Raw genomic sequence first — 27,694 nt, forward strand, 5'->3', positions numbered from 1 at the left:
GAGATAAAATGCACTTACCAAAAAAAAAAAAAAAAAGTATTTGCTTTGCCATGCTTTATTGTGAGATGAAGTCCTCTGCTAACAACCATGTCCCCATTTCTGCTTAAGCTGTGGAGCCTTCCAGGAGCTTTTCCTTACCTGCTGCAGCATTTCACAGTAGCCAGAGGAGGAACAATAGGTGCTGAATAGGTTGCATAAAAATGTTCTTTTTGTGAGAAGTACTGATATGGTATTTTGGAGCCCAGGTTATAACTACAGAAAGTCTTAGTTTATGGTCAATATGCAACGGTTCAAACAATGATGGAGTAAAATAATAGATCTATAAAAAAAACTTGGAAGTTGGAAATGGATATATGGTGGAGGCAATTTGACATGTTCAATAGACCGTGGAGTGCAAATCATTAAGGTGTACCAGAAAGCATGTTAAACAATAGCCCAGGAAGCAGCTGAGTGAAAGGTAGTTGTTAGAGTTTCTAAGATTTGTGTAGATTGGCAACGAGTTGGTGATGGAGGTGCTCAGGGCAGCCTGCTGTGGGATAAATGCTGCTTGATGAAAATAGGTCCTTTACCCCTTTAAGCTGCAGCATCTTTTGTAGGAGAAGGAGCCTAATTGCTTGTTACTGATAAACCATAGTGATTCTGTGAAGTCAGAAGGCAGATTGCAAGCAGTTGCAAATTCTTACATCATCTCCTGAGCTGCAGAAATCTGTATCCATTCTATGAATATATCAGCTACTTTGGGCAAGCTTGTGAATATCAGTATTAAAATTACTGGTCTATTCAGTTTTACTCCCCTGCTCAGCAGACAACCTGGTGATTTCAGAAAAAACACTGTGTACTTAGGTGAGGAACTTCAGTGTTTCTTATGTGGAAGACAGAAATGTTTTCTGGAAAAGGGATAAAGCGGGAGAAGGGAAGAGGAGATGAGAAGATTTTGCAAGATTGGGTTAAAGAGTTTCAACTTTTTTATTAAGAGAATTTGTGGTCTTTCTGATGAAACATGAGGCTTTCTACTTCCTACAGTCCAGGAGGAGGTTTAGTGTACGAATAGCATCAGAGTGAGATAAAATATTTGTCAGTCTAACTGGATTGTTGGAACTGCAGAAGTCTTGTGGCCAGCGCTGAGACTGATGAGAACAGGATCAATTTGACATTATATCTACTTAGGGAAGACCACAGCAACAGAGAATGCAAAAGCCAGGTGGTTTTCATGACAGAACACAAAAAACAAGCGTGTATACGCATGAAGGTAGTTGGAAGAGGGAGGGTAAAAAAGTTGGCCATGTTAGTGTCTGTAAGCTTTGCAAATTAAAGGAGGAAGAAGTAAGAGCTCCATTCTTCCAAGATATAGTTGAAGTATTGAATAGGAGTAAATAATCATATTTATTAAACTGTGGCTACCAGTGAATTTCTTTTGTATGATGTAAAGTTTCTGCTGTGGCAGGAACTGTAGCAAATGAGGCAAAGGGGCACTCAGGGCTACAGAGGAGGGGCAGAAATACTTGCTTAGGGAATTGGCCCTGGGTCCTGCTAGTGCTCCCCCTTTTTTTGTGAATATCTGTCTTTGCCTGATAGGCTTTTTTTCTAGTCAAAAAGTAGAACTTTCAAAGATTCATGCTTAAGTCCTCTTGACTTTCTTATGGGAGTGGGGAATTGATGATACTGCTATGAGGTGAATATGTACTTTCTTGTCCTGGCTTTATTAAAATACCCAAATCCTTATCTTCAGCCATGATGAGTTTCCTGACAGAACTGTTGGTCATATCAGTTCTGTACTGGGAGTGAGACAGATGCAGATGAGTAAATAAGGATGACTGAGTCTGTAGAAACTTATGATAACTGCTTTAAACCAGCATGAAATTTAGCCTGTTTTTGGGGGGGGATGGAGAGGAGGAGAAATTCATTCAGCTGCTCCATTTTTCATGGCAAGTGGCATACAGTGCTGTTTCAGTGACTTGCGGCAGAAGCCATCCAATTCTTGTGTCTTTTTCTATTTTCCCTCTGATTCTTTTTATTTGATAGCTTTTCTTTGTTTGACAAGGAGAAATGGATAGAGTAATTTTACTAGATCATTAACAGCTGCTGCAAACAGCTTCCTAGCCTAGACTGTAGTACACAATTGCTCCTCTCTAAAATTCGGTGTCTTTAGACTTAATCCTTTCCATGCTGCCCATGAGTCTTGTGCATACTTAGTTCTTTTTATATCACGTGAAAGATCTTTATTTGCTTTCTTCTGTATGGACCTGATCTGAGTTTCTAAGAGGTTTTGTCCACAGTTTTTTTTTTTAATTTTGTTTTTTTTTGCTTTAGTTGGAAGGGTAGGAGATTGGTGACCAAGAAGTTGTATCAGTGCACTTTTTAGAAGTGCCTATGTTCTGASATTGATTTGGACCTTTTCTGAAATTAGTTCTGAATACTGTCCTCTGTGTTTTTCTGGGGAAAAAAAAAAAACACCTTGCCATGTGAGCCTGTTTAGCTTAATAACAAACTCTTGGGGAACAAGGAAAAAAAAAGTAGAAACAACAACAAAAAGCACCAAACCCACACTCCATATCTGAGACAAAAATTTCGAACAGCCTGTCTTTTGGTTACCAAATTACCTAGCTTGTTTCCCACAGCTTGAAGTGACAAATAAAATTAATCAAAGCCAGGTAAAAGACTTTTTGTAAAGAGGGGAACACTTTCTGTGAGTAAGTGACACTTCGTCTGTCTGGCATGAGCATGTGCACACTCATATTTTTAGCAGTTTTAGGAATAAATTTCATGCAAGGCAGTTGTGTGGATATTTACAAGACCTTTCTCTGCTGAACTATTTTTTTTTCCAGTCAAGAACTCGTTATGCTTTGGCTGAAATTAGCTGATAGCTTTTGCAAGAACCAGGGTCTGGAGGAAGTTTTAAGGACTCTTGCAGGACTTGAATCCTTTGGGAGCAGAAGATAGGAGGAAGCTAAAGTGTTGGTGCCATAACTGAACAGCCATACTGTTCAAGGCCCAGCTCGTTGTTTGGACTATACTGAATGAGTGAAAAAATGCTGCCTCTGGCCTACAGAAAGGCTGCTGCTGAGACTTGCCAGATCTCAGCCAATGGCTTGCTTTTGGTGTTCCTACTCTGTTGTGAGCATCCTGCTGCTACTTTTGTATGTCCTGTGAAAACTGTGAGCAGGGATTCTTAAAGTGTGGGCTTTCAGGATACGCAAGGTGACTGGTGGCAAGTTTGGGAGTGAAGAGGCTCCTAGCCATGTGAGCTGATCGAGTGCTTTTCCCCTGCTGTGAGTATCATAGCAGGCTATACAAGTGCAGTATGACTGTTGTGCAATTGAATCTAAATTCAGTATAGCGTGCGTACTTCCAGTCATAGTAGCAGAAGGACATGTTTGACTTCCCTGACCACTAGACCGAGGTATATGCTGTGCTAACAAGGCGTAAAGRTAGCAGAAATCACATGACTTCTTTTAGCCTCAGGAGAGAGAAGGGGAAACGCTCATCGGGAAGATTACCGAGATAATTAGTTCTGTACTTGAGATAAGGTCTGTGGTTTGAGGTCTGCCATACCGCAGCTTTCAAGGGGGCAATCACATCTTTCTGTTTCTCTGGCTGCAGAGGCTTAATTACCTCCCTCCCCCGGCCTGGTCCTTATGCTGCATCTGATAAAGGATTTGCCATGTAGTTGCTCCTTGTGAAAAAAGTTATCATTGTTACCTTAGCATATCTTTGCAAAGATCTAAAGTAATTCTGAAATTCAGAATGTTTATATCTGAGAGTATCTATTGGCAGTAGATAGCAGTTAATAACCTGTAAAGGCAGTTAATAAACTGCCATATAGTTAGTTTTTTGTTTGCTTTTAGAAATGGGTTTTTGAAGAAATGCTCAGGTAACGGACTAGTTATTTACGTTGCACTAAGATTTGAAAAGTCTTATATACTGAATATGAGTATCAAGCACACTTTTCTGCAGCCAGGTCTCTTTCTCCATGTATTAGCATACCCCTGTAATTCATCTCTTACTTCATGATTCCTGTGGGCTAAGATGGCTGTTAGGCACTGCTCTTAAAAATGCAGGCCTACCAGTACAGCTATCTTCAGTGTTGCATGTTGGAGAAGTGAAAACTTGAAAGTTTGCTACACTCCAGGCAGTGATACGTGGAAAAAAATGAAACTGTATTCATGAAGTATGTTACTGATAGCAATTGGGCTATGATTTTAAAATCCACTTTAAAGACCACCTTAAATATGCCTTCCTACACAATCATGAAGATGTGAAATCCTCTGGTAAATTCAGCGACTGCTTACAGAAAGAAGTTAATATAAGAGAAATATTTTTAATGACCATCTAATATATCTTAGCATCAGGTCACATGATTGGGGTAATTTTGATCCTTATACCTGTTTCCACTGTGGAAGAGGGGTTTCAGTTGCACGTGGGCAAAGCGTGCCGGTGTTCCTGTATTGATTCTTGTATTGGGCACACCTTCTAAAAGTGCAGTCCAGCTGATGAACTAAGTTGCAGCCTGTTTTCTGCTCTGAGACCCTGTGGCCCTTTTAATCTGGTTGGTGGTTTGATGAATTGGACCTGATGTGTGGGGTCATCCTGGAGAGATATCCTAGCCATGTTCTAGAAATGCTAGACATTTCTATGCGTATAGGCAGGGTGAAACAGGAACCAAATTAGAAGGTCTTGCAGAAAAATGAGACTTGAGAGAACTGTGTACAAGTGCTGTATCAGTTCACTTCTGCCATCTGCTATTTATGTCTACAGCAAAGTTATAGGCTGCATTACCAATGCACATTTTTCTGAACTTTTAGGAGGTAGTAAATTATCTGTTTAAAAAGTGAGTTCTAGGTCAAACTGCTTTGTAGTATTTGTGAGGACCATACCTAAAAAGGAGAATGTTGTTACATGATTGTGTGAATCCTTGGTACGCTCATATCTTGAATAGTCCTGGCAGTTTTTGCCCACCCCAATGCAAGGCATAGCTAACTAGACTAGGAGTCTTTAGCCTGGAAAATAGGTGGCTGAGGCACATGATGATAGAGGTTTGTAAATCGTCTGGGGCATAAAGGCAGATATGAGAAGACAGTGAATAGCTGTTTCTAGTATACACATTGGATATGCCAGATGAAACTAGAAATATTCAAAACATACAGGAGATACTTCCCTTGGCACATTGTTAAACTGTGAAATGCTTTGTCACAGAATGGCCTGGATATTAAAGGCTTATGAAGGTTCAAAATCATGGCCAAAAAAATTCCACCAAATTCCACTAAATGCAAAGGTATCCTCACAGCTTAAGGAATCACAAGACAGAACTGCYGAAGGCCAAGGACTTTCTCAAAAAGTACAAGTATAAGCTCCCCTTCTACTTTTTCCTAGATGTCTGCTGTTAGCAACTGTGGAAGCTTGAGGCTGAGTCTGACTTCCTATTGCTCTTCTTAGGTTGTTATATGCTGCTCCCAAACAGGACTACAAATTTCACACCTTTATTTTCATTAATTGGAAAGTAAAAACTCTCTTGATATAGGGGTTGCAAATAAAAATGAGAAATACTTTTTCTCATCTTGCCCTTTGCCCCAAATCAATTGCTGCATTTCACAAATACAAAATATTGTGGCCTGTAAATTTTTTCAGTAGTTAATAATATCCAAACCCAGAAATACTTGAGGTAGAATCCTTAATAAATAGTTTGTTATTTTTTAAGCTCGGTGCAGAAACCAGTGGAAAATCTGTTTTTAAGTAACCTCTTAACAGTGAGAAGCGATGACTTCCAGAGAGAAGGGATGGGGTGTGGAGAAAGAAATCAATTTAACTGCTGAGAATGGTGAGTGATGTGTTGGGTAAAATGGGGTATTAAAATATGGGGAATAGTAAAGACACAAAAGATAAATAAAAAGATAAAAAGTCTAAACATTCGATTACTAGCAGCAGAGTGAAGTGGAGAGAGACACAAAGGAATCTTCCACATACAGCTTTCCTGTGCAGACTTTCATACAAAACCAAGCTAGAAGAGACATGAAGCTGTGATGAAATTGGTGGGCTAATACAATAATGTACAAGCAGAATTTAAGATTACAGGGTGTGGCAACAGAACCATGGTTGTGTGCGTTTTGCAGATGGAGAAAATGAGGCACAAGTTAAATCACCTGCTCAGGATAGCAAAATTACTGAAAAGCTAGTCAAAGTTGAGTTACTTGTATTTTGTGATAGGCTTTTCTGTAAGGTAAGGAGGAATTCTCTGAACAATAGATGGCAGTCCTTATAGACACGTGGTGATGTATAGTTAGAAATTACAAAACCTGCTGAAGCTGAAATATGTGCATCAGTGACCTAAAGTTCAGTCCTTTCATGACTACTATATCTTGGTGTGAAATGGAAATATGATTTTGTTGTTGTGGTTTTTTTTTTTTAATTATTTTCTCTGCTGATATGGAAGTAAGGGAGAACACATCTTTCTGTTTCTCTTGCATACTTTGTTCTGTTGATGAGGTTTCAAAGAATGAATGGTGATTATAATCCTGTGGTTAAAGTGCTGACATGAGAGTTAAGAAATCGAGGTGTAGATCTTTTTTTTTTTTTTCTTTTTTTTTCCCTTTGCATTTATAGTGTGACTGGAGAATCACCACTCTGTAGTTTAGTTTTCCCACTTGTAAAATGGGAAGTGATATTTTATTAAATGTGCAGCTTTGTTGCTCTAGGTTAGGCCTGTGTAATATAAGTATCTAGACAGAAATGACAGCAATGTGCAGATGGATCACCACAGGAAGGTGCTAGTGTGATATTAAAGGCTAGCTTTAGGAAATGTGCTATAAAAACGAAGAGTTATAGACTGAACTATATAACTGTTACTCATGATACTGTTCATTCTGGTAAGGGTTGCATAGTCTTAAAGGAGTAGGAAGAAAAAATAAACATTTGTTTTGTCTTTTATACCAGCATGGGCAGAGGTTTTTGAAAGCTTTATTCATGTTTGAAACGCATGTTCAATCTCATAAATCATTTAACAGAAGATTATTCTCTTAAAGATATTTTACTGTGTTTTTTTTTCTTTTTTCTTTTTTAGCTGGATTGAAAGTGAACCACAATGGCTACTGTCATCTCAGACAGTCCTCCAAACCCAAGCTGCAAAATTATGACTTTCAGGCCTTCAATGGTTGAATTCAGGGAGTTCAACAAATACTTAGCATACATGGAATCACAAGGTGCTCATAGGGCTGGAGTTGCAAAGGTAAGCATCTTCTGTGTAGAGGGAAGATTGTTCCTAACACTGCTGTTCCTAATCTTTGTATTTCATTGACTACAAAACTGACTTTTTGGAATTTAACATTTTTCCAATAGATAGACATTGGTCTGTTACCACAAAGCTCTGTCTTAAAAGAGTATCTTTCATGTTTCATATAAACTAATGAAGATGGTGTATACTTTTCTCTGTGACCTTCAATTGTTTCCATCTTTGCAACAGCAAAAGAGGGCCTCTATGTAAGGCAGACTTAAACTAGCTTTTGGTAATGCAGTATAAGATAGTTCATCATATAAATCAGAAAATCTTGATCTATCAGAGATAGAATTCATTTTTTTAGGGCTGTTTAGGGTTGTGCTTAACTTTATTAAAGTATGCGATCCCTCTACAGTCAGTGGGTGTATGCATGCATTTAGTGAGGTTCTATGTTAAATTAAAATGAAATTGTTTATTTTTTAATGGTAATTGTGTCACCTTTTTGTTAATGAGATTGAGGCACATCAGCAACCATTTCATTACCCTTTGATATATTCAGGATCTTAAAGCAGGTATTCGTCCCCTAAGGGAGCGTGATTGTCAAATAAATTTTAAGTCCGAAGTAATTTAGTGTTACATTAAATAAGTATTTGCGCCTTAGATCTATTTTGTTACTTTTCAAACCAATGATACTGTGCACAYCTAGATATCCTAGCTTAGTCATTTGAAGTAGTCAGTGAGAACAGCTCTTCATCACTGGGTTTTCAAGCTAATGTTGCAAATCCAAGGCATTTAGAAATTGAGAGAAGAAAAACAAAAACTACAACTCCTTTTTATCCCTCCTTCCCCCTACTCACTATAAAACAAAGCAAAAGTGAACCTTCCCAAATTTTAAAAGCTTTGTGGTTTCTTTATTTACTTTCTGAGGATAGAGTGAATATGGATATTTTCAAACTCTTCTCTGCAAACATGAGGGCTACAGGTGTGATAAACAGACAAAACAGGAAAGGAGAAAAACTGAGATTTTTCACATACTCAGCTATATTATGGAAGCTTTTTGTTTGAATGGGGCTAAACAATTATGGCCCTCTTGTCTTAAACAATAAGACTAACAGCAAGTTCATTGTGACATCTGCTCTTGTGGTGCTTAATAAATTTCCCCCAATAATATGTATGTGAGCAGGAGATACAAGCTGCATTATTTTGTTGATTGTGTACATGGATTTTAACATTTAAAAAAAATCCTTACTTTAATAGAAATATTGCTTAAACAGCTTTATCTCAACTGGTGCTAATTTTCAATGCCTTTCATGGAATCTAGCCAAATAAATAGAAACTGTTGTACGAGCATCCGCTATAATGATACTGTTTTTCTTCTATTTTATTTTCTTTATTTGTATATAGTATTTATTGATTGTGGCCTGCTTTCTTTGGTATGTTGTGTATAAAATAAAGACAAGTATGCATAAGCTGTATCCCTTGCTACCCCTGGCTATATGAGGAGGTATTATATGAACCAACATTTGTCTATAGTATGTTTGGAAAAAAACAAAGAATGAAATACTTCTAATCAAAAGAAGAATATTTGTGAAATGCTCTTTATCATGAGTTCTGTCTTTTCTAGTTTGTAACTAGTCTTTTCATTAGGCAGGCAATATTCAAAAAGAGAAGCTTCTTAATTTGAAAAGTGAATTACACTATTATATTCTATTTTAAAGGAAAATGGAAAAAAGTACATGTATTGTTTCTTTTACCTTCTAGTAATTCTCAGGAGATGCATTATCAGATATGATACTGTATCGTTAAAATGCCTATGCAAACTTATGTTCCTTTTTCCCAGAGCTACTCATAATAAATAAGAGCTTCACTTATTCCCCCATCATTTTATGCACATTCTATTCTTATCTGTCAGGGACTGAAAAAGCTGAGAACCCTGCTCAATAACTTCATGATATATTGTGCTAAGTGCTCCCAATGAGGCTTGTGGATTAACCATGGGCCTAAAATATGTCTTGGATCAAGTCCCGTGCACTAGTCATTTGCGTATATGAACTTTAGGATGCCTGGAGAAGGAAAACCGTCTGTATCTTGGTGTTCTTGATGGCAAAATTTTGGCCAGTAGGAAATGAAGAAAGAGAATGAATTTGTCTTATTGGAATAATGGAAAGACTGTACACATTCTTCAGATGCATTTTTCAAGGCATGAATATGGCTTCAGTCATTTTTCTGATTTGTTTCCTTACCTGGTTTTTGGTTCTACTTTCTTTCCTGTCATCCAGCAATAAAACCTCCAAGTGCAAGCAGTTAGGAGAAAATGGCAAAAGCTTTGACGGTCAAATTGCCTTGCTGAAAAATTGAGGATGTCCTGAGGAGAAGGACTGACATAGTGACATTAGGGAAGAATGGGAAAGAAAAGGATGTGAAATCGGTCTTGGCTTTATTGTGTCATTTTACGTTTCTGTAATATTCCTATCATGTTCATCTGTAATATTCCTGCTATCATCTTCATCTCCTTACCCTTAGTATTTCTTCTCTCTCTCTCTCAGCAGACTTTAATTCTTGCACATATGGACTGTATGTGATATAAATATTCATTTGTTAAGGAAAGGCAAAGATCAAATAAATATCAATAAAATACAGTTACGCTGTCATTTTAGTGGCAGTATAGGGTTGAAATGCGTGGGTTTGTAGATTCTTTCTTGTAAACATTGCTTCAAAATTGAAGTATAATACCTTAAAGGATTATTAGCCCCATCTGTAGTGGGCCAGAACAGTAGTAATCTTTTAGGTTAGGTACCCAAATGTGTGGATTTTTTTTTTTTTCTCCCCAAGTAATAGAACTTCAAGTATTTCAAAAATACTGCAGTTTAAAGGGTTAGGATGAAAAATAGTACTCATATCACTAGTTAATACTGTTTAACCTGTATTAACTTTTAAATTATCAAGCAAATGTGCTTCAGTATATATCAAAACCATTTCCTTTCCTAGCAAGGTGATGTGCCTCTTCCTCAGTAATGAATGTTCTGTGCTGTCCATTATCAAACTATAGCCATTTATTTTGTAGCTTCCCTTGTACTGTACGATAGTACTATTAGAAACACCGTCCCCTTTCTTTTTAAAAAGGAAGTGATATTTTTTTCCTTCATGGCTCTCATTAACATAATCTCTGAAGAGTTGTGCTCTTCATAGAAAACTCTTTATAGAAAATTATCAGATGGTAGGCATGAAGCAATTCATCTCCAAACTACTGTTTTTTCAGATTGTACATTTTTATATATGTGTGTGTGTGTATATAAAATGAAGAGAAACTAGGAATTAGTGGTATCTTAGAAATGATTCCAAGACTTGATTTACACAAATTGCTGCTACTTTTTTAGCTCTTGATGTTTCACATTGTTTCTGCCAAAGTCACTAAAACTGTGAATGCCTTTGATAGGGACAGGATTTGACTGTGTAGTCAGGGTTTTGTGGTATTTGCATAGTGTAATTGGGCTTGTTTGAAGTTAATGTCCCTATGGTTATTTGATTGAAAATGTGTGCACCTCCTTTTTTGGCCATACAGCTCTGGTGCAAATTCACTATAGGAGGAAAATGATCTTTGAAAGAAATGGGTATATTTAAATACCTAGGATTTCCCTCCCATCCCATAGGTAACATTTCAAAACAGCTTGGGAAGCTGTTCTCAATGTACAGGTTGTTCAGGAGCACGAAAAAAAATCTTTGTATTTCTGTGATTATATGCATGCAGGATATCTGATTAGGGTTTACAGAACACCTGGAAGAACGTACATGATACAAGAGAGCATAATGAAATCTTTTAAAAATACTTTAATTACTTTAACTGCATTCTAGTTATATTGTAAATGAGGAAGAGCCTCTGTAACCATGTCATGTAGGTCTGTTTGCCCTTGCTCTGCTTGGTGCCAGTGCAGAGATTAAAGCTTCCTTAGCTGTATCTACCTTGTGAGCAAATCGTAACATATTGAGTCTTTGAGTCGTATTGGACTGTTATTATATAAACTTTTCACTAGGTCATTTAAATTAGTTTTGTTTAAAAAAACCCACAAAGAACTAACTAATTTAAAACAAATAGTGGAAGACAATTCTTATCACAAAGTCGGTAATTTATACTGCAAAACTTCAAGCTCATCAAGCTGGTACTGTTTAAGGGACGTTTTCTGGGTTTTGGAAATTGGTTATAAAAATAAGAATGAAATCATTTTTAACATTTTGAAAGTAATATGAAATGAACTTACAGAGGAACTAATTTGTGTTGTCAAGAACTAAAAGGTGCATAAGCACAAATATGAATGGAAAGGAAATAAAGGAAGACTAAGAGGAACATATGCAGAAACACTAATTTAACCACTAAACACAAACCATAAGCAGAGCAGGGATACAGATTACCAAACAATTTATGTTAAATGTGAAAATGCAAGGGAGAAAATCTCTTACCTGTGGAGAAGTAGTGCATGCATATAAACAGAGGAGATAAAATAAATCTAAGACTTATGTGGGGAATACAAGACGATGGGGGGGGGAAAAATGTGGTGTGCCTGCAGGTGCAGTGACACGAAATAAGTGTGTCCAGGGGAAGTATGTCAAAGCCTGGAGAACTGGAAAGTGAAGGAAAACAYGTCTGCAAGTATGAGGAAACTAGCAGTGAGTGAAATGATGAGATTATGCATGCATATGCTACTACAGGATAAATCGGCAAAAGCTACATCGGTAGGAAAGCTTAGCCTAGTACACAAATGGAAAACTGAGTGGCCATTTGTGGGGCATCTATGATGAGGATAGGTGGGCTGTTTTAGTTACTGTGCAAGGGGAGAAAATAAAACTGCAACTGAGTAAAGCCAAATTAGAATTATGTTTTGGAGTGATTGTAATACCACTAGGATGGCATAAACCACAAAATTAAAAGGAAAAGCATGAAGGCTGTGGCTTTCTGTTAAACTGGAAAGTTTATGAAGTTACTAATACTAAGCCTGAAAGAAATGATTCATGAGTAGATGAATAACATTAAACCATTTCCAGAGCAGATGATATACTATTGCATCCCTGGAGCAAATTGGCTGAAAAATTGCCAGTAGGCTTTTGAAAGTCTGGGATGAGTCCTAGGCATAGTTAGTGTATTTCAGTCTCATTGATACAAAGAATTATATGTTTAATAAGGGGGAGGGGGAAAGAAGTAATGGAAGCAATACAACAAATGAAAAAGAAGACACACTGATAGGTTACTTTGCTCTTTTCTTGAATAAGAAGTGTTTTGGAAATTCAGAAACTGCATTTATCAGACTAAAACAGTGAAATGAATTTGCAGTCAAATTGGCAAGCAGAAAAGTAATCTTGGAACATGACACTGAAAATGGATGTTGGCAAGTCCAAGGAAAACAACTTTTCCAAAAGATTTTTGAACAGCAGTAGCTACATAGAAATAGTAGCCAGTGCCATGTAGAATCAACTGTGCAACAGGAGATTACCAATACATAAAGAAGATTTAACAGAAATTTTACTGATTGGCAGCACTCTGAATTAACTTCAGGTGTACTAATGTGCAGCCTTCATGGAGGAGACAGTATAAGTTTGACTATGCCATCTTCCATCTAAAACTAAATACATACTGCAGTAAATTACACTGGTCAGTGCTAATATGCTTAGGATGTGTGTATAGAAAAATGACAAAAGCTTGCCCTTAGGTCTTTCCTTTTTTATATTTGAGCATTGAACAGCTTGACTGATGAATTTAAGCTGCTTCCGTGGGATAAACTTGACTTTCTTGGCTTTGAAGGTGTTATTTTTTCTAAAGGGAATGTGAAGAGGCTTCCGTGGGACAGGTTCTTGGTAAAAACTCAAATACCTAGTTTTTAATTCCAGCTTTAATACTGACCAGCTGTGTGTTGCTTTGGGCAAGACATTTTTATGTTTCCATTCCTTGCCATGACCTTTGTTTGTTAGAAAACATACAGTCTTTGGGGGAAGAGACTATTTTTTATTTTCTTTTAAAATAATACTTAGCATAATAGTGCCTACACAAAATTCACTTCTCTAAGCAGTACTTTAATTCCAACAATAATAAGTATGCTCCAGTTAGCTGAAAGAGGATATTTTGAACCAGTATTCACAAAAATATCTTTACTTAAAAAAACACTGACCTTGAACTAAATAAGAGAATGCAAGTTTTGTTTTTCAGTATTCATATATAGTTGAGCCTAACCTACAAGTTCATGCTTAATAATCATGAAAATGGAAATCTCTGTACATGTATTTGATTTCTGTGCATATATTCTGAATGCATGGCTTCTCTGCTTCCAAAGCAACGTTTTGTATTTTTTGTCGATGTGCATAATTTAGTATTTGTGTGAAAGAAATAAGTAGGGATCACAAGATGGTTGTATATTCTTCTTTCTCTAAAACACTGAACCCTGCTCTGCAGTCCCTGTTCAGCCAAAGTCCCACAGAAGCTGAAGAGGAATAAATGAAAAGCAGGAGTTTCATCCATATAAAACTGAATAAAATAGTCTATTTACATTTAAAGATAAAAATATTAGGTGTGGAAGTATGTTACCACCTGATAACTTTTCTTTAGCTTGGTGCATCTGATTTTGTGTACACTTTGGTACTACAAATGGTGTTGACCAGCTCTCTTTTAAGGTGTAGAATGTTAAGTATATTAGCATTACAGTTTGGCCCATTTGTGATTGTTTTCCAGAGGTATCAAATGATGTCAGGATATTAGATTTTTTTTTTAAAGAATTTTTTACTTCCTCTAATAAACAAAGTTGATGTATAATCCTGAAATCTTTGTTAGAAGAAAGACCTAGCTAGCCTAGAGTAAAGGCTGCCTCTAAGATGCAAGTTAATCATTCCAGTTGCTGTAATTCTTACATGGTAAATACATATTAATGAAAGCCAGGCTACTTTGTTGTATGTTGCTTAAAAAGTTTCCAAGACAATGCTTGTGAAAAATTCTGTGCATTAAAAGTGTCTATTGCCGTGTTTTAAAACTGTTGCAATTTCAAAGTAGAAAATTTAAGAACAGAAATACATGAAATCCTGAGTTTTTGGTTTTCAGCTAAACTAACATATAAAAAGAATGCTCAAAATCATGCAGCTTGTTAATGCTGCTGTGAGTAGAAGTGTCTTTGACATTCTAATGACTTTAATGCTGACTCTGTAGCATCTACTGAGGAATTTTTGTAGAATTTGAAAGAGCTTGGGCAATTCTGTGGTATTTGAAATAAAAATGTTAACTTTACATTTGATTAATACTTCTCTGCACATAGCTTTAATCTTTAATTATAAGCTTTAAATTATGTTAGTATAAAACCAGTATATACACAGTAGGAGATTGCGCTAATTTAGGTAAAGGTATACCCTATAATTTTATGGAGAGTAAAAGAAAACAGCTAATAGCTGCTATTTCTTTTCATTTTTCAGTTAAAAATAAAGTTACTTACACTGTATATGCCAAATAACATTTGGACAGGGGATTCTCAGTCTTGTGTATGATTCTTTCTTCTCTCTCTCTTTTTTTTTTTTAATTGAGGATAAGAGCTTTATATAATACAGTATGTAATGTTTGCTAAGTGTAAGGTTTTCTGCTGGTAAAATATTTGCCAATTCTGTTACATTATGCATGTATATGTTTGTACAGTTGTGTGTGTTTGAATTACTGTAGATTAGTGAGTTGCTGCTTGTCAACTGAGATATTGAAAGTGTTGCTGGGAGCACTGGGAGAAGCTGAGGTGGCTTCTGCATCATCTAGGAGCACTCACCTGGTCAGTTATTGTGATAGGGCCAGCAAGTGGTCCATCACATGGGCATACCTCGCTCGTTCTTTGTCTGTTCCAGCATGTTACAGATTGGTCGTGCCACTGTTGATGTCATGTTTTTCCTCTTCCAAATTTTCAGGTTATCCCGCCAAAGGAGTGGAAACCAAGAAAACATTATAATGATATTGAAGATTTGGTGATTCCTGCTCCAATTCAGCAGATGGTCACCGGTCAGTCGGGGCTCTTCACACAGTACAACATTCAGAAAAAGCCAATGACAGTGAAGGAGTTCAGGCAGCTGGCCAACAGTGACAAGTGTGTATATATGGAGTCATGTTTAGAAGGACAAATATTTACTTGTTTCTATAGTGTGATTTCTTTGAAATGTGTTAGGCAGCTGGTGGTTTTTTTTTTTTTTTTTTTTTNTTTTTTTAACTTTTCTTTAGGGGTTACTCTGTCTAAATTGTGGAAGAACACCACACTTTTAACTTTCATTTGGCCTAGATATTGGAATGGCCTATAGTTAGATAATTTTGAGATTTTTGGTGGTATGGTATGGTATTTTTTAACTCACCCAGAGGTTTTTGCAGTAATCCGAGAGCGCACTACTGCTGCTACTGAACCTCCATGTTCTGATTAAGACAAGACATGTATTAAAGGAGGAAAAAAATATGCTATGAAGGGCTATGCAGTAGCCTAAAAAGCTTCAAGTCAATGGACATTTGAAGAAGAGGGAAGTGACAGGAGGAATTCTTCCCCAGTCCTTTTTGACTAAGTAAAAAGAGTGAATTCTACTTTAATGTTTCCCCAAAACTGACTGGAAATAATTTCTGGATGGTGGGTCAAAGGACCTTGGAAAAAATATTTGAATGTAATGAATTAGAGAAAGTAAGATMAGACTGATGTAATTTGGAGGAAAGTTTTTCTTAAGTAGAAAGAGGTATGGAGAGTCTGTTATCTAGGTCAGCAAAAACTAGGAGATGAGGAACTCCTAAAGAGGCTCCTCAGCAAATGTCACATAACATCTGTGCCGTTGTAAAAACACAAAACTGATCTCCTTTATTGAATTAAGAAGGATCAGTATGTTGCTGCTCATATATTACTTTTTAAAACTGATGTTATCACACTTACAAATTTCTTTCTATGATAAGTGGGGATGGGAATCTATCTTATGCTTATAGATGCAGTAACTGTTAGAGGGGGGATAAAATATAAAACCTTTATGCTATCTGATGGCAATTTCTATCCTAAGTATGCTTAAAATGTGGACTTGATTAACCTATGGTAAAATGATAAGCATTAACTTCTTAAAATAGATGCGATAATGAATAAGTACCTATGAAGGTTTATTACATACCACAGTGTTAGTTAGGTTTAATTTATTCTGTATCTTGGAAAATATTTTGGAAGCACTTCTTATTCCAGTTTTCATGCTCTTTTTACTGAAATCAGGCTACAACTTCATTTCATAAGTATAGGTAAGAACAGTTGAGAGGACTTTTAACCTATTGTTAGCCGTGGGTCTCTTTCTAAATATTTGTCCCTGCTCTTGAGAAAACGTGTCATGTAACCTCCTACAAGACTCTTARTACAGTCTGTTTTTCTTACACTATTCAGTAGCTGAGAGCTCCTGTAAATTCTCCTGTTAAAGGAATTTTGCTCCTTAATGAAGAAGTCAGACTTCTCTGTTGAGGACAGCTTCTTTTCTTGAATATTAATGATGTTATCCCTCTCCTTTGGGAAAGAAAAGTACCATGAACATCTTAATGAAAATGATAGTTGCATTTAAAAGGATCGTGTGTGCCCAATCTAGGAGGTTAATGTATTCCATCCCTTATTTGTTTTGGGATTCTCGGTGGACCACTAGGTGGGTCTCCAACTTGTTCTCTGGGAAATACAGGCATATCTGCATCCCACAACAAAGATCCCTGTGTTATGATAACTGAGCTTATGTATCCATATTACTTAGGGCAAGGCAGAAACAGAAGCAGATTTCTGGAGCCATATCATTGGAAATAATGGAAACAATTGCATTGCTTAAAATGTTTTGGTTAACATGTTTTTTGCTAACATGTTCACCTCTGATCTGTATTATTGCATGATATAAATGTATTTGGTCTACTCAGTTCTTGTACGTTTAGATTTCTTTCCAGTAGTTCAAACACAGTAACATTGGCACTGCCAATGTGAAAGTGTCCTTCTTGGAGTTGCAAGAGTGGGGGAACAAGCTTTCTTTTTGAAAGACCTAAGTTTGGGAGAATTGAGGCCAAACAAAAGGATCCTGAAGTGAAAGCTATTAATGGATGGCTTTTCTGGTAGTGTGCTTCTGCTGTATTTCCATGAGACTTTCTATGAGGTTTGAGTAACCTTCCAAACTTGTGTATGTTTATGTATATAAAAGCATAGTTGTCTTGGGCTGCTCTAAAAGCAAAGGGGAAAAGATAATTTTCCTGTGATGTTCTGTTTTTGTTGCAGGAGGGGAGAAGTTTTACAGTGAGAGGAGTTTTGGTACCAGCTGTTTGAAATATTACGYCTTTTCTCAAAAGCAAAGGGAGGAGGTAGAGAAGGAAGTAGTGGTTTTTTGTTTTGTTTTGTTTTGCCTAGCAGTGCTAGGATCTACCTCTGTTTTTGCAGAGCAGTGATTGAAGATGAAAATAACAAATACTGGCCAGTTGACAGAGAAGTGGCTCTTCCATGTGCTTCTTTCTTATAGAAGAGAAGCACAAAGGAAGGCCTCAGCCTGAGGGCTGTCAGTAGATGCACCATTTAGCTGCTGGAGATTGAAGCAAATGTTATATGGATAGGCATATGACTTCAATCACTGTAGCTATCAGGTTGGAGGTTACATGTTATGGTGAACTAGGAATTCAGTACAACTAATAGTTCTATTTCACTGAATTTGAAATAAAGTGATCTGTTAGAATTCAGTTTGCAGAATCAGGAACATAGTCCATAGTGAAAGTGGTTGCTGAGGCTATGCTGAACCTTTGCCAACTTCTTCTTTTGCAGGTACTGCACCCCAAGATACATAGATTATGAAGATCTGGAGCGTAAATATTGGAAGAATTTGACTTTTGTGGCACCAATTTATGGAGCAGATATCAATGGGAGCATTTATGATGAAGTATGCATAGCTTTTTATAAAGTTTACCTCTCCTTGCTCTCTTTTAAAGGGTCCTGTACTTAAAGGTTACATTCTTGCTTTATGCCTGACAGTCTGTCCTTTTGAAAACTTTGTGTTACTCTTTTAAGACTCCAAGCAAGGTTGAAATTAACTTTAGATCTGCAAGAGCGAGAGAATTCTATCCTCGGGAGGCTATTGACACTGTACCTAATTATAAGACTCTTCACTTTTTTTTACCTTGAGCTGTCTAGCACTTTGAGATTCCTTCCTTTCTTCTTTATTTCTTTGTTTATTAACTATTTCAAGATACATCCTATCTGTATACTTGTGTGGAGAGTTAGTGTGATTTTAATTAACTTTACTTCATCTTTTAATTTTAAGGTAGGTAACTTTATTTCTCTCTTTCACTTAGGAAAATCGATAGCTATACTTTTTACATTTTTGGAATGTCTGCAGTTTCCTGGAAATGCACTTACAATTGTTGTGTATCTCTGAATTAACATAGATGAAAAAAGAAACTTCCTAAGGAAATGAATTTTGCTGGTTACTGACATAGATCACCAGGGGTTAGTGGGACTATTAATACATATCTTGTTAGCCAAAGAAATATGAAATATCTGTTGGTATCAAATTGCTGTGTGAGTAACAATAGGAACTGGATATTGAAAGGATTATTTAAGTAATGAGACTAACAGAAGAAATGTTAGAATTTCAGAAAAGATTTGAGGTCATGCAAAATACAGGGCAAACCTTTCTCCAAAAGAATCCACCCTATGTAAAGTTCCGAAGTTACTTCATATTCTCTGCAATTCCCTTCTCCAGTCATTTTAAAAATAGCAGAATTTCCCTGTGGCAGATGGTCTGAGGCCCTGCTAATATTTCATATTTCTTGGCAAAAGACAAATTACTTAAGGACTCKGTCCAAAAATAAATACAATCAGCCAACATGGTTTGAGGCGATTTGATTTTCTAAGGTAGGTTATGCAGTCTTTGAAAGACAGTTATAAATGTCCAGTAGTCATTTTTTTAAAAAAAGGATCAAGTCCAAATTCTATTGTGTGTCCAAATAGCTGTATAAAAATTAGTTAGGAAATCATCACAGGTTCTGATTTGGGGTGTTTTGGTAAAGAGACACTTCAGACATAGACAGCTGTTGGCTTGTGGAGATCAAAATGGGATACAGGAGAGAAGTGTTTCTTTCAATAAGCAGAATAAGTAGGTTTTTTTCCTTGTCCCATTTTTTTACATTGGCAGATAATATACAAATGTATACTTTGTTTTGATTGTTTTCTCTGGTCTTTAAAATCTACTAAAGATTACTTCCTCAAAGAAAGGAGAAGGCAGTAGTGTCTGATTTTTTTTTTTGAGGTGCTGACTGGTCAAAGAGAAGGATAGAGATTTCCTTCTCATGGAATTGCACTCTCATTAGACTGGGAGGCTAAGGTAGACAGGTCAAAAACCAAAAAGAGGTGAAATGAGAAGTGCAATGATCTTAACTCATAAGAAATGTTAGATACATAGGATGAGGAGACAAAGCCTTGAAAGGTATAGGCAGAAGGGAATAAATTAGTGGGGAAGAAAAAAGTAATAGATCTTAATGTAGAACAAAAGGACTAGATGATTATGATTAAATAGGTATGATTTAAAGATAAATGGATAACAAAGGAAAAATGCTAGTGAAAGGAACAGAGACTGAGGAAATATTGTAAACAGACTAAATAGTTAGTGTGGCAGAACRTTGTACAGCTCAGTGGGATTTAGAGGAAAGGGAGGAATAACCTCTGGTACCAAACTGTTGATTGGGAAGTTATGGAAGCCACTGGTAGAAGTTTTTTTTTGTTAGGATGTTTTTGCCAAAGTCAGTTTTGGCCACCAGATGGTGCACTTGGGCAACTAGTATTTTTCATTTCTGTTGACTTGAAAGTAGTGAATGCTAAGAGACTATCTTTTTGATTCGGTTTTGAATTTAGATACTGCTTTTATATGTTTATTTAGTTCGTGGATTTTCATTATTCAGGGAAAGGGGATGAATATAGTTACGTACCTTTTTGGGCAAATTGTTATGACAATTAATTTGTCATAACAGCCTATTTGTGATAAATGAGACAAATGTTTGCTTTTTATGAAATGCATTTTATAGAAAACACTGTGCTATAGACATTTCATTTAATACAGAAAGGTAAATATCTTGCAGCATTCCATTAAAAATGCTAGACAGGCACAGTTCTTAGATTTGATTACATCTTTGTATTTTTAGTGAAACTATAATGTTTGCATGTACTTGGACCATCAGAATTGGTGACAAGTGCTGCTGTGCTGCAGGTCCTTATTCTTCAGTTTAAAAAATTGCCACTGGCATTTCCTTTTTGCATGATGACATTGAGTTTTAGATTGAGAAATCTGTCTCTGAAGCATGATGAAGTCTTGATTTTTACTATTTAGATTATTTAAGAAACAGTATTCTGACTTGTGGAATCCAGCACCTCACTGGCTTTGTGCTAGGAGGAGCGTAGATCATGCACTGTTCTTTGATTTTCTTAGAACAGCAGATGACAGATTCTGAGGGCTTTGGAAAGAGGGGCAAAGTTGTAAAACCTGTGTTATACGGAACGAAAGAAATAGGAAAGGAACAAAGCTATAAATGCCCATTATGGAATTTGACAACAACTACCAATGATCCAAAGCTACCTCTTGTGATACATGCTTTTTCTAGAATCTCTCTTGTGTATTTATAATGTTGTATTTATGCTTAGCTGTCAGTATTGAATACGGATGAAATCTTTATGAATTAGGAAATATCTTGAGAGAACAAGTGGTCTGTACACTGTATAGAGCTTTATTGAAAATAAATTTAAGATAGCTGAATGTTTGCTTTAAGTATTATTCTGTACTGTATGAATTTTTGATTTCTTTTACATTTAATTACAGTGCTTTGTAAGAGAAGGACGATACAGGTGACTAATACAGAGAAGTGTTGCAAAAAAGAATAGATTGCAAAGATCATTGTTTGTGTTGAAGTCATAATTCTAAAGGTGACTTGGAAAGCTTATGAACTTTCTTAGATAAATGTTCGAGGTTCTGTTTTTCTGTTGCTATAAGATCATCTGGATTTGAGTGAAAATTAATATTCCTGATACAATATAGAGCTTATAATGTCAATAATAAATCACCAGTTCGCTAGTTTCAGTTACTAATCTGATTCAGAAATTGGTTGTGAACAAGTAAGAAATATTATTGTTTAGGAAGCTAAATTGAAAAGTAATTATTTTTGCTTTATTATGTTATTTCAAGAGAGCTGTCTTCCTTGCAAATTAGCTTGAATTTTATACCAACTTGAGCCAGTCTAGACTAAGAATGTGAAACAGCTGCAGAATGTTACTGTTCCCATCAGGAAGGATGTAGGAAGGGAGTGATTTTGTTTCCCCATATGATAATTTATTAACTTGCCTGACAATTATAACTTTGAATAAATTGGAGAGTGCAGTTCATTTACTTTTTCTGGGCAGTGCCTGTTCTGGTGAACTACTGTCAGATCTTTCATTTCCATGCCACTCCTAGCTGTTGTTGGAATTATACCGCCCATCACGGCGGCTGCAGATTAGGTTGTCTCCTTGTTGTATTGGATATTAGGAGCTCAAATTCACTTTATTTGTTTTCTAGGGGCTTTTTCCCTAGCAAGTTTCTTTATTTGAAATTTTGCCCCCACAGAAAGGTGGGAAGGATGCATAGATCGCCTATATGGGCTGATCTAGCATCTAGGGCAAAAATTCTTCCTTGTTTCAAAAGAACTTCCAAAGACAAATTTTTCCACCAGATTAGTCTGGTGTTTACAGCAGGCCATAAAACAGATCTGACTGTGAATGAAATCTGTTGTTCAGTAGAGAAAAGGCAGGGTTTGGAAGAAGTAGGGTATGACTGTTGTCCTGCCTCTCCCTCATCACTCTTCTTCAGCTCCTGGCTTGAAGATATAATTTTGCTTCTATTCTTCCCTTAATCTTATTCTGTCTAATGAGACAGTCCATTATGCTTGCCTTCTCCCATATCTTAGCTTTAGGGAGCACATTTGTTCAGTAACATAAAGTGATTGGATTAGCAGAGTCAGTAGATTAACTGTTGATTAATTTTGCTAAATAGTGTTGTAGCTACATCTCTAATGTAATACCAACTTTAACGTCAGATGTATTTGAATTTCCAGCTGTTTCCTTTGATAGACCAGCTGACTTGATTTGAAAGTACCACCTAACATTAGCTGTAGAGTTTGAATTTGACCATGGGGTGAGTGATGGACAGCACTGGTGTTGTAACTTAACCTTAAGGCTTTAGGAGAGACAAGCCAGTGGGGTTAGAGAGTAACATTTCATTTGTAGGTTAATGGATACTGGGGTACCAAAATATACCTGGAGTAAAAAAATGGTATTAAAAGATATAGTAAAAGAAAGTGAAAACTGATTCTGTTCCTTTGGTTCAACTTGGCAGATCTTTGATAACTCTAGAGGTCAAATATATTTTTGAATCACTATACTTTCCTTTATTAGAGAGTTTCACCATACTTTCCCTCATTAAAGAATTAAGACTGGTGGTATTAGGAGAGTAAGGATGTTGAACAGCTTTATAAAAGATGTGAGATTTAGACTAGAAGAGATGCTCAAGAATGAAACATGAAAATTTTGAATGAGAGAGCAAGCTGGGGAGGGTGGATTGATCCACTGTAGAGGCCATTTTTGCTATCAAACAACAGATGTGAAGAAAACAGTTTTTTCAGGAGTGTTTTACAGAACTGCAAAGGACAGCAGCTGTACTTTGCCTCCATTAGATTGGAGGAATTTTTTATTAACTTGTATTTGTTCTGTGAAGTATACCAAAAAAGATTTTGTTTTTCTCATCATAGCTCTGACTTGCACATTAGAACTCTTCCTAATGGTGGACACTTTGGTCAATAATTGCTGTCTTTGATCAACTATCTTAAATTTCTTAAACTGAAAGAAATTACCAAGTTACTTTGTGGAGAAATTGCTGAGATAGWCCTACAGACTGTCTCTTGCAATCTGATGTCATCATTTTGTATGCCATCCTTTGCAGTGGATACAAGAAGTTACTGTGTGGCTTAATGAGGAGATGTGGAGTACAGTGTGTTTTAGTAACAATGACTGAAAAGTAAGAATATAAGAAAGATAACATATTAATATAAGAACAAAAGATAAGAATATAAGAACAAAACAGTAAAATGAACTTCTGATAATGAGTGATGATAGCCCTGAAGTCTGGATGAGCTCTATCTCATCACAATTTATGATAAATTAAAAAAAAGTCACTGAGTAGAAAGAAGTAACTGTAAGAACTGGTAGCAGAACAGAAGGGGCATGGTTGGGCATGTGACTTGCCCAGTTTGCTCTTGTACTGTGCCTAAAAGCCAGGATCTGGAATTTGGCTAGCTACCTCAGTCATGTCCTGGTCAGATAAGTGCAATTTTCTTATCTCACAGTAGAGTTCTGTATGCATACTTTATACTGACTGCAATAAAGGCCCCAAAGTAGTTCAACACTTTTTGTTTTTAAATGTAGAAAGCCCTAGGTGTTTTAGCACATGGTTACGTGAGAGATCCTTTCTCTTCATGATCTCTCCATTGTAGAGGTCAAGGTGGTCATTGCCTCACTTACATGCTTGTTTTTCTTATGCATTTTCAAAGGCAATCTACTTACTTCTGAACTTTTCACCCTTCTAAAAGGTGCTGCAAAGCAAAAGTCATATCTGAAAAGGTACTGAGGAACAAAAATGGATTAAACAAGGAAGACTGATTACATTTCTCAACTGTTGTTTTATGCTGCAGGAATTCTGATCATAGCATTTCTCTATCTGTACTTTATAAAGTTTGAAGAAATAATAAAAATCTGTCTTTTTTTATTTTTGTGGCTGTGAGTGGGTGGGCGTGTAGAGAAAGCAAGAGAGGAGCGGGTGACCAAGCACAAATTTTTCTGTATATTTCTCCTACACATTTTCACTCTGTGTCTTAATTAGGTTTTTTTTTTTCTTCTTTTACTCTTACTTTTTATTTGAGCTGTTAGTTAGTCATAGGGTCTTTTTAATCCTAGCTGTAGAGCAGATTTCTTGTTTGTCAGGTTATTATCGAAATGAACCCATGAGATAATTAAAAGAAAAATTGAACACTGAAAGAGGATTGTGTGAATTAACATATACATACAGAAATCATGTTCATAAAAACAGAATACATCAGACTGGCTGATTTGTGGAAGGAAAGTGTGAAGAATAGTACTATATCATTATTGTAATTGCTTTAAAAAGGGAAATGAATAGAAATTAATTTCATATGGAGCCTATCTTATTGGCAGAGAGGTCCTCATTCTGTTTAAAATCTTGAACTTGACTTTTTGTGCAGGGTATTGAGAGCTGCTAAAAGGAATGGGTCAGCTCCTTCCAAGCTGTGCAAGTGTTCAGATCTTTGAGAGCTGCTTGTGAGCTCTCCCATTTTATCTCCACATCACATTAAAAGCTGTTTCTGATGAGGTTAAAAGAGTCATAACAACTCTGGACAGCAATTTACAGTAAGTTTGAGTCACCCAACAAATTAATAAATATTGGTCTAGTGGTCTTTTGTATAAGTTGCTACCTGTACCTTTATAATATTTCTCAGAAGAAGTGTAAGGCAAGTCTAATGTGCTTTAGCAAAGACCATAGATGATAGGCTGTATCAAGCTTGTAGTATTGGAAAACTATTTCTTTGTTATAGTAAATATAGAGAAATATGCTATTTTTCAGCTTTTTCCTGATGTTGTATTGAATGGTACATGATAGGTATTCTTTAAAGGATTTGCCATCAAAAATGTGGATAAGTTATAATATTTTCTTTACCCATTCCCCTGAAATTATTGTAAACCAATATTCTGATACAGGTCACAATCAGAATAAATACTTGTTATTTTCCTAATATTGAATAGATTATAATGTCTAGATAGCTTTTTGTATTTTTAAGAAACTATCAACTAAACTTTACTGTTGCTCTAATGCTACTTAAATATGAAATACCCTTCTAAGATATGCTTTGAGAAGTAGTTTTGAGAAATATTATTATGTTTTGACTTTTTAAAGTACTATTCTAAAGCTCCTGTGATCTTTATAGTCTGCATTGCAAATATAAAGTTTAAAAAGTTTCATAACTATAGCTAAAGTTTGAACCATATTGTATTAAAAATTAAAATAAGCATTTATGTAGTGTTTTGCAATACCAAAAAAGGTAGTAGCTATGAGGCAAAGTAACAGCTTGTAATAATCTAGATATAAAAATAAAACTTTTTTTTTAAAGTTCAAGGAATATGGAAAGAGTTAAAACTAGTGTGTTTTTTAGAGTTTCAGCCAAACTGAGCATTTCCGCTAAAGGTAAAACTTCTACAGCTTGTCTGCAGTAATCTTTAGGAAATGGCTCATGTTTCTTGCAGAGGTTGTATATTTTGTATGTTCTGTATCTTGAAGCAACTTAATTTTCTGTTCATTGGATTATTGGCTTTTGTGGCAGGGACAAAACACTAGCACTGTGTTTGCTGACTAGCAGTGACTTAACATGGGGTGTGAAAATGAGATGTGGAATTAAAAAAAAAGAAAAAAACTTCTTTTTTTCTCCAGACATTCACTTAATTGTTGGTAAGCACAGAGAATGTTTCAGGATGTTATGGTTGCTAAAAACTTACGTGTATTAAAAAAACTGACTGGACAAATCAATGAGTGAAAAGTCCACTGGGACCTGTTAAATACAACCACCAATATACCACCTCTTTCTGGAGGAACCTTCAGTCTGCAAATTGCTGAAGGCTGGAAAGGTATTCTGGAAAAGTATTATTAAGTTTACCCTGTTTTTGGACTCTTCCCTGGATGTCTGCTTTTGGCCACTGTCAGAAAGTGGATATGGAGTTGATTAACAGTTGATTTTATCTGGTGTATTTGTTCTTGTGTTATAACCTTATGTAAGTGCCTTTGTGACTCTGTGGTTAAGTCGTTGCCCCCATTTTTCCATATTAAGTAGATATCTGGTCTTTTTGTTGTAGATAGACTTTAGGTAGACTTTATTTCTCCAAAATGACTGTGCAAAATCTGTGACCAAAGATCTGTGTGTTTTTTCTCAAGTAAATTAATTTGAGAAATAATTAATTTAAAATTACTTCTTCAAACAAAGTTTTTTATCTCATAACTTTTCTGCCTGGCTGACAGTTAAGACTCTGAGATTTGAAAGCTGCAGATTTTACCAGCATCTACTATTTAAATTCATATTTGTTTAATTTTTTGCTCTGATAGTACTTATCATATTGTTTTCTTTTTTAAGCTCTAGTACCCTTTCTGTCACATGAATGCATCAAATCTAAAGCTCTCATTAAAAAATGAAATATACTATTGGGAATTAACTCACTCTATAAATACAACTCCTTTGTTCCAGTTCCCAGACAACTTAAGGATAGCTTTTCTTTTTAAATGAAGTAGTCACTGCAGTCAGAGGTGGTTCTTCAACTAAAAGGTTGAGATTCATGCARAAGTTACAGTCTTGTATATCAGTTCTGGTTGCTGCACACATAACGTACTTGATATAAAATCTCAAAAAGTAAGGAATTGAAAACTGAGAGTTTTAACAGTCTTTTATTTCTTCCTTTACCTTGGACATACTTCTTTCACCACCTGTTCAACTGCCGTATGTTACCATGTTTCTTAGTCTTAATCTACTGAGTCTGCCAGCAACCTGTTCCCCAGACTTGAGTAAGATTACCAGAACTGTGTAGCATATCAGTGTGGGATTGCGGTGGGGGAGGAGATGGTGGTTAATAACATGTTTAAGTGCTGTATTCTCAATAAGGTGAGTTACCTGAATTGATTTTGTAATGGTTTTGCTCATATTCCTTGATTTTATTTATTTATTTATTTCTGACTGTGTGTGCACCTGGTAATGCCTTTCCTGGAGGTGCTAATGATTGCTGTTATAATGAAATGTAATCTCTTTCATTTCAGTTTTGTAGCTTTGATCTCGGCTCTACTGATTTTTGCATCCTGTATGACCTGAGATTAGTACTGCACTTTGTGGGTGAAGCTGAAATATAACAAAAAATACATGCAGGTCTTTTAATACACAAATTTTATRGGCAATAATGGAAGAAAAACAGCTGAAATCCCATGAAATCACTAGACTTCTTCTGAAGTGCTCTATTGTGCAGTATTTCATTATGATTAGAAATATCTCTGAAGTGATGTAATGGTTTTATTTTTCATACCTTTCAGAGAATATGGTAAATTTACAGAGGAAAGTTACCATTTGTTAAGCATTTTTCATACTGTGTAGTATTAATTTATAAGTAATTTAAAAGCATAGATAGGCCTGGTGAAACTTAGTGTCTTCTAGCTATTCATTGATCAAAGATTTTTTCTGCTGCTATTATTTCTGTTGTGGATGGAGTTTTAATCCTTATTAGGGTTGATATGTGAAGCCTTAGCAGATATGAAGCTCTATACATTCTCTGCTCTGAACATCTCTGAGTTAGAAGCTGATCTAAATCCTATTAAAAGTCAAAAGTTTTTTTTTTAGGTAAGTTCAACAGT

The 27,694-nt window shown here is 35.9% G+C and overlaps 1 protein-coding gene across 31 annotated transcripts in view; it reads left to right on the top strand.

Moving 5' to 3' along the window:
• KDM4C (lysine demethylase 4C) overlaps window positions 1–27,694 on the top strand; it is a 266,672-nt gene that overhangs the window by 4,550 nt on the left and 234,428 nt on the right. For 26 of the 31 annotated variants that reach the window (XR_003256329.1, XM_026083604.1, XM_026083605.1 and 23 more), the window contains exons 2-4: window positions 7,055–7,219; window positions 15,122–15,297; window positions 17,992–18,106. Coding sequence is in view for 27 of the 31 variants with exons in the window: in XM_026083604.1 (XP_025939389.1) it covers window positions 7,076–7,219; window positions 15,122–15,297; window positions 17,992–18,106 (435 nt within the window). In the remaining 4 variants the exon portion in view is untranslated. Of the gene's footprint in view, window positions 1–5,676; window positions 5,816–7,054; window positions 7,220–14,888; window positions 14,989–15,121; window positions 15,298–17,991; window positions 18,107–24,500; window positions 24,667–25,741; window positions 27,681–27,694 lie in introns of those variants that run through there. The other 5 variants (XR_003256330.1, XM_026083606.1, XM_026083607.1 and 2 more) reach the window with 5 other exon arrangements.

The sequence above is a fragment of the Apteryx rowi genome, unplaced genomic scaffold (assembly GCF_003343035.1).
Source record: "Apteryx rowi isolate R43461 unplaced genomic scaffold, aptRow1 scaffold_61, whole genome shotgun sequence".
Lineage (NCBI taxonomy): Eukaryota > Metazoa > Chordata > Aves > Apterygiformes > Apterygidae > Apteryx > Apteryx rowi.